Source organism: Delphinapterus leucas, chromosome 11, assembly GCF_059928025.1.
Source record: "Delphinapterus leucas isolate spDelLeu-1000000601 "Yukka" chromosome 11, BTC_Dleu_Yukka2, whole genome shotgun sequence".
Lineage (NCBI taxonomy): Eukaryota > Metazoa > Chordata > Mammalia > Artiodactyla > Monodontidae > Delphinapterus > Delphinapterus leucas.
The window spans coordinates 55,773,886-55,787,342 of NC_143139.1; the positions used below are offsets into that span (position 1 = coordinate 55,773,886).

General features: G+C 44.7%; 1 protein-coding gene across 1 annotated transcript in view; it reads left to right on the forward strand.

Moving 5' to 3' along the window:
• Positions 1-13,457, forward strand: part of MYRFL (myelin regulatory factor like) — a 115,496-nt gene that overhangs the window by 68,071 nt on the left and 33,968 nt on the right. The window contains exons 11-13 of the mRNA XM_089921584.1: positions 1,174-1,374; positions 7,607-7,715; positions 8,499-8,608. Coding sequence (XP_089777710.1) covers positions 1,174-1,374; positions 7,607-7,715; positions 8,499-8,608 — 420 coding nt within the window. The remainder of the gene's footprint in view (positions 1-1,173; positions 1,375-7,606; positions 7,716-8,498; positions 8,609-13,457) is intronic.

Genomic DNA, 13,457 nt, shown 5'->3' on the forward strand with positions numbered 1-13,457 from the left:
CAAGCAGCTCAGGGTTCAGATGGGTAGGAATGAAACAGGAAGTTGCACACACCTGTTTTTTAACTGAACCCAAACTTAGATCTGAACTTTGAGATTTCTTTTAATTATTATTTGTAAATTGGTAACGCATGCCTATGGTAAAAACATTCAAATAATACCAAGAGAGTAAGAGAAGGATAGGTCATAATTTAAAAAACAAATTAATTTCGTTGTGAGGATTTTGGTGGATTCATAGATCCCTACTTAAAGATATGTGGAAATATATTCAGTGGCAACAGGGAAATGGGGAGGAGGGAAGGCAGTACAGTGAAAAATTCTTTGGCAAAAAAATTTATTTAACAGTAAAATCTCCAGAACTTTCTCTAGTCTAATAGATTCACTTGGATTTTCTTTGAAGACTGCATTTGGCCAGGGCTTTTTTAGGCAATACCACAAAACTCAAAGTTAGAATCATTATTTAATAATCAAAGGAAGCATAATCGCAGCTCTAGAACTCATTAACTTCGTGGCCTTGGGCAATTTGTTTATTCTTTCAGAGTCTCAGCGTCAGTAAAAGGAAGATAATGGTCCTATCTCATAGAATTGGGGTGTGGATTAGCACACAACACATGCAGCTGTTATCGTTCTTCTGTCAGAATCATCTGTGTTTAGGGAATAGCTGAGGTGCACTAAATATATTTGTATTGTCATTTGCTTGTCAATTGTGTATGAAATCATAAACGTGAAGGTGTTTTGAAACTGTGGAAGGGCTAGCTAAATGCAAGGGTTTTTTTGAAATTATCTGAGCTTTAATAAACTTGTAATATTTTCTGATGTAATATTCTGGTTTTAAATCATTATTATTATTCTCCCTGAAAAAATACTCATTTTGAGTGTTCTTCTTCTTCCTTATCATCCACCTACTATATCCAACACATTCTCAATTCCATATAGAGACTGGGCATTGCAAACCATGACACGCTGAGCTTCTGCTGGTGGGGGCAGAACAGTTAGGAGAGCCTCCCTGGCTCTCCTGGGGTCACAGTTATTCGGATATATCAGAGTGTCCCAGCCAACATGTGATTCTCAAGTGAAAGACTTGGCTAACATTCTGTTTTCCTTTGAGGAATAAAGCGATCATCTATTCCTGCATCTATAACTTTAATTGTAACATATTTATGTATTTTTCTCCAGGCCTCCAACCCTGGGCAATTTGAAAATGACATTGATGCATTATGGCAGCGAGGACAAGTTCCAGAATCTGTTGTTTGTCATGGTCGAGTGGGCATAAACACAGATGCACCGGACGAAGCCCTGGTTGTCTGTGGCAACATGAAAGTGATGGGGACGATTATGCATCCCTCTGACAGCCGGGCGAAGCAGAACATCCAGGAGGTGAGCGCGGGGCGGGCCTCGGACACCTCCTCTGACACCCGAGTCAGGAGTTCTGGGCCCTCCTGGCCCCCGACACGCCTGGCACAAGGCATCTCTCCATGTCACCTGCTGGTGTGAGACGAACATGCTGCTTAACAGTTACAAGTGTTGGAGTCGTTAGGCATCTCTGCTGAAATTGTAAAGCAGTTCCTACCCAAGAGAATGCACTTGCCTGCCGGGAGCAGTGGGCCATGACAGCACAGCACTGGCTTCACAAGAAGGAAATCTCTGAGTTACTTCCCACAGGCCGTTGCCTTTCCATTGTCAACTGCTGGAGCTTGCCTTTTCCTTTCCATCTCCAAACTTCCATCTCCTTGTTCATCTTTCAAACGCTGTCTCAGTCCAGTTCCTGCCCATGTTTCTCCTGGACCTCTCCAGCCCCTTCCTCCCGGAGTCCCTGGCACCAGGCCTGCCAGCCACTGTCTTCCCCACTCAGCATCCTTCTCTGAGGAGCAGTTAGAGAAACTCCACCTCCCCACGCCTCACTCGGGCAATCCCATTTCCCCAGGTTACGGGTCAAGACTTTCTCCTCCTGCGGGGAGGCAGGCGCCTAGTGGCAATCAGAAGTCAGGCCCCGAAACCAGGAGGCGGCTCATCCACTTCGGACTTGCCTGGATAAAACGCCTAACCTCGCCAAAACTCAGTGTCCTTATCTATAAGATGGAAATGGTGCCTCTCTGCCTGGACCCACAGAGTCTTTAATAATTTTTAACCCATTGAGATAATAAGTACTGAATCATCTCCGAAAGTCACAACTGCTATGAAGACCTAAGGGATCCCGATGACGATGCCAGGTCACTCCTGGTTTCACCATTCAATTCTGTGTCCCATTCAGTGCTTCTGCCACCTCCTCACCTTGTCACTCACACTGCTTCTCCTGTAAACATTTTCGAGGCGGGGTGGCAGAATAGTTTTTAAACCTCCTTTCCTTATTCTTTCTTAGTTAATAGGAGACTTAATCTGTAAATCATTGGCCATTCTTCCAGACTGCATTCCTTTCCCAGTGCAAATCTGCACTGGTTTTTCTGAACCAGCCAAGGAATGTCCTCGTTGGCTGAGAGGATTCCAAAGAATGGTTGTAATTGTAGACTTTTATACTGATCGAGAAGCTGCGGTTCGTGTTCGAAGAGCTGTGACCTCCTAACCTGATGGGAACTCTCAGGGCTAGAAGGTTCTCACATACATTTCAAGATACAAGTCTTAGATACCGTGCCTCTGCCTTTTAGAAAGAAATGAACTGGCTGTGTTTCAGATCACACCAACTTAAACTTATCCTTGCAACTGGCTGAACAATTCTCCACCAGGCCTTATCTGAATGTAAATGGAAGATGACAAGTGGGGAAAGCCCTCCACCACCACTCCTGCCACCACTGGGCTTTCACCAGAACTTCTTTTACTAAACGTCCTCAAATGGTGTTCCTTGGTTTGAAGAAAACATATTGTCTCAAAATAACAAGGTTCCCTAGAACTTCTCAAATCCCTCTAGGAAGACTTCTCCATGAAGTGAAATGTCACTTAATCCAGGCTCTCGACATGAAGTTCCTGTATTGCCTTCCTGCTCACAGAAGCAGGAGGGAATAAAGAGGAGGTGGTCTCTGGTTAGAAGGCAGAGTTTTAGTCCTGATTCTGGCACCCACTCGCCCAGGAACTTTGGCCCAGACACGCTCTATGACTCTACTATTCTCTGAACAGGGAATGCCCATATTTACTCACGTTAAGAACTTTTTCTAAGCTCATATACGGGAAACATTTTTTAGCTGTATAAGGCTAAGCAAATAGATATTACTATTATTTACTTGCAAAAAATTCAAATTACATGTAATTCATCTATTAAGTTATTTCCAATTAATATATTTGTCCTGAATAATTTGTCCACATTTATGAAATACATGTTTCTAGAAATCTTGTCTATCCTATTCACCATTTATTACAGACAAGAGACATGATGGTAATGTTGATGATGGTGCTGACAGATGTGTGAACTTCATCTTCACCTCTCTCTGACTCAGTTTTTCCAACTTTTAAAAGAAGGCCATTCTTCCAAATGTGCTGGGAAGTGAACCTTTGGTTGAGCTGATTGCAAGCGTAGGACTGGAGGCATTTCCCATCAAGGACGCACGGCAGCCAGAGCTGGCTTCTGAGTTAGCTGCTGTGAGACAACTGTAGTGGCCGAACATGTTGCCTGATACCGTGTTGGGAGGATGAACATCCGTTGCTGCCGTGCCTGACTCTGCGTCTCCTCGCTCACGGCAGCGAACGTGGCTTTGCATATATTAAGCACACAAGCACTCTGCGTGGAGGGGCCTGGAGGAGATCTCTGGGGCTCATCTGGACACACATCTAAGACACAGAGACAATAAAGCAGATATGACTGAAACCTGTGAAACGGAGGCACTGGGAAATGAGGTCAGCTTCGGGCGAGAGCAGTTTCACTTACCCAGACTTGGTGTTTACAGAGGTGATGATAGACTGGAGAGGAAATGCAGCTTTTACAAGCAAAAATTAGGGTGAAAAGGGTATGCTGCAAACCAAAGGGGCGTGAAGAACAGCAACGTCAATGCAAAAAAAAAGGAAGTTGAACGTTGAATGCACCAAATTCTGTGGTGAAGGCTGAAAATAAGGCAGCAAACGGCTAAAAAGAAAAGGCAGGGGAAAAAAGATCAGTTAAGGTGAAATACTCAAAGGTAATTTCTCCCAAGCGCACCAGCAGTAAACTAGTTAAAGACAGATGTGTGAAGAGCTCAAGAAAGTCAAACATGCAGTCTCCCCTCAGGGCCACGAGCCAAATGCAGAAGTTCAGGGTGAGCCAGTGCCATTCAAGCTGCTCCTGATGGGAGACTGATAGTCCGGGCTGCGGGCCCCGGGTAATGAGATATCCCTCCCTGAACGGACTGGAGTTCACGGTCTACAATGTCCTCTCTGCGGTGAAAGGCTTGAGTTAAGATACAGAAACCTTGGGTGTGAGGCAGCATGACAGTGATGGCCCTTTGCATTCATGGTCAAAACTTTCCAAAATTGCTGTGGGCAAGATCAGGTTAGACACCCAAATTCACTTCCTACCCTCTTACTCAGCACACATTGATGAGCAAGGCATGGTGTTGAGTCGTGGCCTTTGTACAGTTCTTAGTAGAGGATTACAAGGAGGCACAGTCCTTGCCTCAAGTGTTTTTCCTGGGCCAAGAGTACAGGCCATAGGGAGCATGCAATACAAGCAGTTTATATTTAGCTTTGGAAAGTCTACAACACAGCATTAGAAATCACAAGAGCATTTCCTTAGAAAAAGATTGTTACAGGTGTTTAGGTCCCCAAGCCAACCCTCAGAATTTTGTGTGGCCAAAAATCTGTCTGAAATATAGTGGTGGTAGTACTAGCGAACCTAACTGCTATGTCTAGGAATATGTCTTTGGGGAAAATGCAGTCAAGGATCCAACTTAGACAGCAGGGGTCATTTTCCCTCTGTGTAGCCTGGACAGTTGGAGTGAAGGGCACATCCTCCTCTGCTTTCCCCTTGCAGCAAAGGAACTGACACTGCCTCTGCTTTGGTCTCTGATGGGGCCTCATGCAGGAACCAAGGGGATAATGAGAAGCAGGCAAGTGGGCACGGGACCCCCAGAGTGCAGGGAGTGGGGAACAGGGCAGGGCCTGGCTAGTGCAAGGCCAGACTAGCCGGCTCCTGACTGACCCCCTGCCTTCGATTCTGTTAGCATCAGGGATTGTTCTGCCATTTCACTACCTCCATTCTTTCATTCCTTCTTTCCTTCATTCGAAGTTTGGGTGCCTGTTACCTGTCAGACACTGTGCTAGGCACTATGCAGGTCCTAAGACAAACAAAACACAGGCCTCACCCTCAGGAAAGGAACTTTCATTAAAATTTAAGCTCCAAATAAGAAAAAACTCATTGAATCTCCAGGGCCTGGCATAGTATCTGGCACATAGTAGCTACTCATTAAATATTTGTTGAATGAATGTAGGAGCTCAGAGTGACAGGTGTATGCACAGGGCAATATGAGATTGTGACTGCTCCTTCCTAGCATGGCCTGCAAGGCCCTCCCTGCTCTGACCTTGATCTTTACAGTCTAGTCACGCCAAACCCTGCCTTGGTTGTGCAGGCATAATTCAGGGGATTTGCTGCCTCAGGACTTGGCTTATGGTGTTCTTTCTGCCCAGCATCCTTATCTTAGTCTTACCCTTTCCACCCTCTTCCCCACCCTTCATCTTTCCCTGACTAACTCCTATCTTAAAGTTATTAATTTATTTTATAAATATTAGTTAAGCACCTACTACATGCAAGGAATGGTACTAGAAACCGGTGACGTGGTGACGAACAGAAAATCATGGCCTCAAATATGTCCTTGCCCTCATGGGGTGTTTATTCTGTAGGAGAAGACAGATAATAAAAGTGACTCACTAGTTGTCTGGTGATAACTTTGATTAATGCTATGAAGGAAAAGAACGGGTGCCATTAGCACATAAGGCAGAGGGAAACTTCCTAGTCTTGGAGGTCAAGCAGTCCTTCTCTGGTGAAGAGGTGTTTTAAATGGGGAGAGGTGGAGGTAGAGGAGTGGAAGGGAAGAGCTTCTGAGGCAGGGAAATGCCCTGAGCAAGGGCCTTGTAGTGAAAGGGGCAGAGCGTGTTTGAGAACTGAAACAAGCCGAGATCTCGGTTGGGCTTCACCATCTCTGGGAAGCCTTCTTTTACGGTCCCCTGATAATCTTTTAGGTGCTTCCTTGGAGTTGCCATGATTCTCTGTTCATAACTCCATCATCACCCTGCATTTCTCACATTGTAATATAATCTTATGGGATGAGTCTGTTTTCCTGTCTAGACCATGAACTTTAAAAAGGCAATCATTTTGAAGTTCCAACACTCAGGGTAGTGCCTGGTATGTTGAAGGTGATTGGTAAATATTAGTCAAATGAAGCAATGAATGAAAGAACTGAACCAAGCTTTTGATAACAGCAATGATCAAAACAGCAGTGAGCTCAAAATTAGACTCCCCAACAAGTACCTGAAGTAAAGTTAGTCCATTTATCCAGGTAGGCACAAAGTCACAACATTTGATAACCCACCAAACTGGTGAAGGAAAGAGAACCTTTATGATATTGGAGGAACTTTCCTGCTCACTTGACAGAGTGGGTCCAGGGAGGGGTTCAGGGCCAAAGCAAGGGTTTCTTAAAACAACAGAAATGCATTTCTGGTTGCTCCAACATATGGATGAATGTCCAGGCGGTATATTTTTAATTGCCAAGAGACCACTGGTTTCATAATCCAATTATGTTCTCTAAAAGAAAATTTAAGGACCCACATAGGACTGCCAACTTTTTACTTGTGGAATAAGGTCGTTAAAAAAAAAAAATCAATCATGCTATTACCATGAATTCATTAAAAAAAAAACCCTCAAAAGGGAAGGCTTTGAATCAGCACATTTAGCTTTAGGAAAAATCCACTGTATTGTCTTTATTGTTATCATTTTGCTGGGACCCAATGAAATTTTTTTTGAGGAACTTGCAGTGACAGTTGGGAGCGCTTTTAACTACCTGTAAGAGTGGCTGGCTCCAAGGAGGACACCATCGCTGACCAGGGTGGTCTGGGGGAGAAGCCATCTGTAGGAATGTAGCCTGGATTTTGAGGGACCAGCAGATGGGTAATCCAGGCTAGCAAACTGCCACTTGAAACAATTTTCTCCAGCAAGATGTCCATAAGCAATTCAATGATGTACGGTATACCCATTCTTAATAGGTTGTTACTTAAACTAAGCCCTGCATTTTTAATTTATAAATACAAGGTCAGCCTGTATTTCTTAGCTGCTTATATTGCATGCTCAATTGGAAATGATACCTTGCCATCCTGGACAGAAATTGTTTCTCTCCAAGGTGATCAACCCCCATTCTCAGAAGGACGGTTCAGCTCTCAGTGGACAGAAGTGAGGCCAGAGTAATGAATGAGGGAGGTTTTGCCCTGTAATTTAGCCATATAAACTCTGGCTCAGTTTATAAGTCAGTGGATGGAAGTCGCCGACATGAACCTTGAAACTTGCTTCTTGGAGGAGAAAAACATAAATTTCTCTTAAAATAGTTTGGGCAAGAGGAAAGGACAATCCCATTCCCAACATTCTTCATCTCTCTGGGTCACTCTGGGCCTTGATTCGAATAGCAAATATCTAAGCGGGTGAAATCTGATCTTCTTAAATTAGGTTGACACAAATGAACAGCTGAGAAGAATAGCCCAAATGAGGATTGTCGAATACGACTACAAGCCTGAATTCGCATCTGCGATGGGAATAAACACTGCCCATCAAACAGGTACACACACAGCTCCCTTCTTAATTTTATATTGTCAGCTATTAAGGTTCTAATTCCGTCTTCATCTGGAGGCTGTATGCTAGGGCACTTGACGACATCCTGTCGGTCTAACTTGTCGTCTGTGAAAGCCATAATCACCAGAGCAGGAAAAGTTAAAGAAATTTCTGTGATCTTTCCTCAACACCCCCATCCCCACTCCTGCCCCCTAAGGTACTGGTGGAGGATTTGGAACACATTGTCTCCTTTCACTGGAGGCCTCTTGCTCGTGGGATGAGGGCCGAGGGGCGGATGGCAGCGCAAACTGTATGACAGGCAGCACTGGGCAGCATCGGGATAGAGAGGGAAGGTGGCGGGACAGGCAGGTCCAGGTCAGAGAAGTGCAGAGTGATGTTCATACTCCAGTCCAGGAATTCTAAAGAAAAAAGGACCATTTAGAGGGCAGGGCCCTCCTGCAGAAAAAGAAAGAAAATCAAGCCCGTGCCCTAGCCTCATGTCTATGTACAGGGATCTGAAGGTACTTAACCCCTTCCAACATTCGGCTCGGAGTCTCAAGAAAGAGTGGAGAAAACAACACTCCCTCTTTTAATCCTCTAGTGGTCCTTGGCTCCAAATTCCTCCTTTGCTTTTTAAATGCCTCATAGATCAAATGCTGAGGGGGGATAAGCATCTATTCGCAGAGGCATCCTGTGTAGTTGTCAGGGTTCCCATTCTGAGGTAGGCCTGGGAGGATTTTCTCCAGAAAGGTCTTTTCCTGACAAAACCTGTTGGAGTGTTTGTGTCTAGGGATGATCGCCCAGGAGGTGCGAGAGATCCTGCCCAGAGCCGTGAGGGAGGTTGGCCATGTCACCTGTGAAAACGGAGAGACGCTGGAGAACTTTCTCATGGTGGATAAGGTAACCCTGAACAGATACCTACCCTAGAGCTCTAACCGCATGGGCGAATTCCCCTTCTGTGGTATCACAATGCACGGAACATCCAACCGGGAAACGGGACAGTAAAAAAGAATTCTTCACTGAGTTGTGGAGTAAGTAGGTATCAGTTATCCCACACTGGTCATAGGTACCAAAAAGGAGTCTCATAAGGGAAAAAGGAAAAAGGACTATGCAACAGTAAGCACTGGAGTCCAGTGAGTCCTGTGGGAGGAACACTGGCCCTGGGACAGTCCACTGAGCAGAAGTGCCCTTCAAACAAGGACCAGACAACAGGAGAAATAGTGACAGCAAGTTCTGATTAGACTTTGTCTTGAAAAATGGAACTAAAACTTACGAAAGTGTCATTTCTCTCACATAATATCATTTAAGTTATAATTAAAACAATGTGCTCCTCCTTAGAATGATTGAAGACTGAGTGAAGTGTTGAATTATTATTTTTTTTTTGGAGCATAGTTTTTCAACAAAACTATATGTTTAGCTTTCGCAGCACAATCATAAAGTGGGTCATTTTTACAAAGATATTCATGAGCCTCATCGTTTTTCCTCAGGGGCCTGTCAGAATTCTTTGATATTCAAATCATTCTCTTTTGAAGGAATGTCACCATCCTTGTGGATATTTCCTCTTCGCCTGTTAAGGAGTCTAAGCGTGCTGTTTCCTCGCTTGCGGATGCTTTGGTTGTGATTTGAGTGGCTCTCCGAGATCACGTCTATTAATTCTGTGAAACCCTGCATGGTTTGCGAGGTTTGCAAATTCACTCTGCGGCTGATTTGCTTTATGTCACATTATTATATTTGATGCTGGAGGGAAGGCTGATAGGCATGGGGATTTCAGGGCAGTAGGTAGAGATGTTTGAGTGGAGACTAATTCATAATTTGTCAGTTCCTCGGGGAAGTACTTCCCAAACTTCAAAGTGTACACGAATCAGTAAGGGAGTTATTAAAATGCAGATTCTGGTTAAGCAAGAATGGAGTAAGACCTGAGATCCTGAATTTCTGACCAGTCTCCAGGTGAAGCCAATTTTGCCAGTCCTGCTGGTCAGGAAGGCACACTTGGGGTAGCAAGGTAGCGGGTATGTCTTCATGTTGGGCCCTTCCACAGTCTTCTGCCTACAAGCTCTTGGACAACAAATACTTCGATAACAGCGCCGGATGGCCTGCTCACTGGGCCGCAAGGGCCAAGTGGCGGAAGTCAGGTTACTTCCTCCTGTCTCCCAGGACCCCATCCTCCACAGAAGAAATTCTTTGGTCTCTCACAGCGAGGCTATCACTTCACTTGAGAGGTGTTACCATCAGAAATTTATCTTTTTTTAACTAAAATAATTGTTTTGGCCATGCCATGCAGCGGGTGGGATCTTAGTTCCCTGACCAGGGATCGAACCTGGGCCCCGGCACTGAGCACGCTGAGTCCTAACCACCGGACCACCAGGGAATTCCCCAGAAATTTATTTTTAATAATAAAACACAAGTTTTTTATGTAATTTGCTTAAAATATAAACTATTTTATATATACTAAAATATAAGATATATTCAGAGGTATCTGTAAAATAAAGTCACCCTCACTCTCTTGCATTTTCATAAGCTTCCTAGGTTGAGAGAAAAGAGCAGAGGCACAGCTGTCAGCCTCAGGGTACGGCCTTGGGAGTGTGTCACCAGGCGGCCAAGGTGGGGCTCTTGGGGTTTCATCTGGTAGCAGCTGTATCACTTCTGGGTGTGGCCCTTCCCTAGAACACTCAGGAAAGAGATTTCTATGTTTCCTGTGTAGGTAACGCCTGCCCGGGGCCTTAGGACTGTCACTGTTCAGCAAAATATTAGTTCTCCCCTGGCCCAGTGTTTTCCCGTTCCCAGGTGAGTTGAAGGGAGACAGTCAAGATGATTAGCAACAGGAGTTCCGAGGGCCAACCCCTCACTTTCCCAGGGGAGGTTACACCCGAAGTTCATTCCTAGGAAGCCAAGTGCAGAGACCTGGGAAAGCGGGGCATGGCATTCCCGTTCCAGGCAGCCAGGTTCATTCATCACCTGAGGAGCAATCCATGCCAAGGGGGCACTGAGTTTATAAATAAGTAAAACTGACAGGAGTCCAGAATGGAAAAGGGGTGATTCTCTTAGTAACAGGATCTTGTAGTGATACAATCTATGGTGACGTCACTAAGGCCACACCTCCATACTCGGAAGGCTGGCTTTCTTCTTTGGCTCACTTCTGTGGATAGACTTCAATTTCTGGCTTAATCCTCAACACTGTGGAATATCCCTCTTCTACATTATAAGTACTTCCCAGAATACCCTTTATTCTCTCATTAAGAACGCAGGGTACGTGGCTCCTGTGGTCCTGTGCTCTTTGTTAACTGATAAGAAAGATGTACAGATAACCTCTTGCTTTCCTGGACTCTTCCTTATTCACGTGGGCGCCATGGCAACCTTGATTGCCACGCCCAGGACTGTTGGTTTTCAAGACCTTCGCTAGGATTTCCCGGGCTTTGTGTGCTATAGTCACAGGTGGAGATCCAATTAAGATACAGTCTCTCCCTCTGCACTCCAGTTCTCTTCCCCCAAATGTCTCTTTTTTATAAGGAAATTCTCATTGAAGCTAAAATGCAAACTAGAACATGGAAATGTTAAAATGTTGTGCTCCGTGACTGCTGTATCATTTCCACATGGACTTTGCAACGTGGTGCCGAAATAGGAAAGAGAATGGCTGGATCTTTACAGGCTGTCCATACAACCAGCGAATGCTGGAGATCAGAGATGTCGGCCAAAGTTGGTACAAGCCACTTTTTTCTCTTCTTAACAGGAGAAATGACCTTGAAAGATAAACTTCTCTTACACAGGGTGATTTACTGCTTCTCATAAATTTCTCATGGTTCGCGTGGCCCAGTGAAAGCTCAGCCAGGGGAGGTAGAGTGAAAGGACTCGGGGCTGATACTGAGAGCAAGGGGGCCTTAGAGTGGACACCATCGTCTCCTCCTGCATTTGACCACTGGGTCTCTGCTTTTTGGCACGTTCATCTATCTCTTTACTTGGCAACTTTTAAAATTTGTTTCTGTGATTATTTGGGAACAGGTGGTTCCATTTCCTGAGCATTATTATTAGGTGTACTTGGTGTAAGAAAAATGCACACAGTAAATGTAAGAACTACCTTAAACAAATTCACAACCGAGTCTATGTAAAGATGAGGTTCATCTTCTCATTCACTAGCCTTGAATAATCTGTATGTGCGTGTTTTTAAGACTGCATGTCACGAGCCACCCTGCCATAACTTAGTATGTGGCTACTTTTTACTCATTGATTCTATTTTTCCTGCAACCATAATATGGCAGGGATTGTCTATTTGAGTCATGAAAGGGTAAATAACACTTGGTTCCTATCTTCAAGTAGCTGACAGTCTAAGCAGGATGATGTGACAGGTACACAAGAAATAATGCTCTAAGTTACAACGTGAGACGTAATAAATCTGTGGGATGCATAAAGTGCCGCATCAGTTCAGAGGAAGGAGAGAGGCTCTCTGGAGACTAGGCAAGTGTTCTCAGATGGAAAGGAAGGGGGGAGATTGAGAGACAAGGGAAGGGAGACATTGGTGGACCGTGGGGAATGAGGGTGTAGCTGGCGGCAGTGGGGAGAGCATCACAAGAGGCCTCCCAAGCCTTCCTTTTTCTCATCCACGGGGTCCAGTTAGACAAGTCCTGCTGTTCTTACTTAGGTACTATCTCTTGTATATCACATTCCTTCTTTATTCTCTTTATTTTCTCCATTTTTATCCCTAGCTATTATAACAACCTCCTAACTGACCTGCTAGCTGCCAGTAGGATCATTTTCCTTAAAAACAAAACAAAACAAAACGAATCTCTGATCCTATAATCTCCCTTTCCCAGTTTTGGCTCTTCACTGGCTTATTATTATAACCCTCCACAATCTGGATGGAATCTTCTCTTTCTGACTCATTTCCTAACACTCATACCCCCCAGCCCCCAAACACCTTCAGAATATGATGTGTCTGCGCACACACGCACAGTCTTGTTCCTAGCTCCTCCCCCGCCAGCCTTTTTTCTGTTCCTCACACTCCAAGTTTGTTTCTGCCTCGAGCTGTTCTGTTGATTGTTCTCTGCCATGAAGACTCTCCCTTCAGATGATCTCATCATTTGGATTGCAAAGCAAGACCTTCCCTGACCACCTTGTCTAAAAGAGTCTCCATGGCACTCGATTTCACTTTGTAAGATCCAGGGCCACCACGAGGGTGTAGAGTGCCTTTGCAGTAATTAGAAAAAGGAGCTCCCTCTGGCTGGCGCAGACCTCGTCCTCCCCCTCAGCTGGGTCTCTGTGCAGGGAATACACTGCAAACTTGCTCACAGCAGCCTGGAGACTTCTGTCCCTAACTGAAATGATCTTGTTTATTTGCCTCCTTGTTTTTTGCCAGTCTCCCTGGGTAGTTGTATGAGAACAAAAAAATCTTCTATATTTTTCAAAACTGTACCTCCAATACTTTATATGAGGTGTTAACCCCAGGGCTTAGAGTACTGGAGGAATTCAACATATCTTGGTTGATTGAGTTAATGAATTCCGTGATGCCTGGATTGCTCCTGTCCTCACACTGCCTTAGGCCTCTGGATAGACAGCTTCTAGAGTATCCGTCACATTGTGTTGTCATTCTCTATTTGGTATCTCCTCCACTGGACTGTGAGCTTCTTGAGGTCAGAGAATGTGTCTTGTCAATCCTGTGTTGTTTAGAACAGTATCTGATACCTTGTGGGTTCTCAATAAGACTTTATGTTAATGCATGAGTGTTTGAATCTCAGTGAAAGGAAGAGACGTGGTTCTA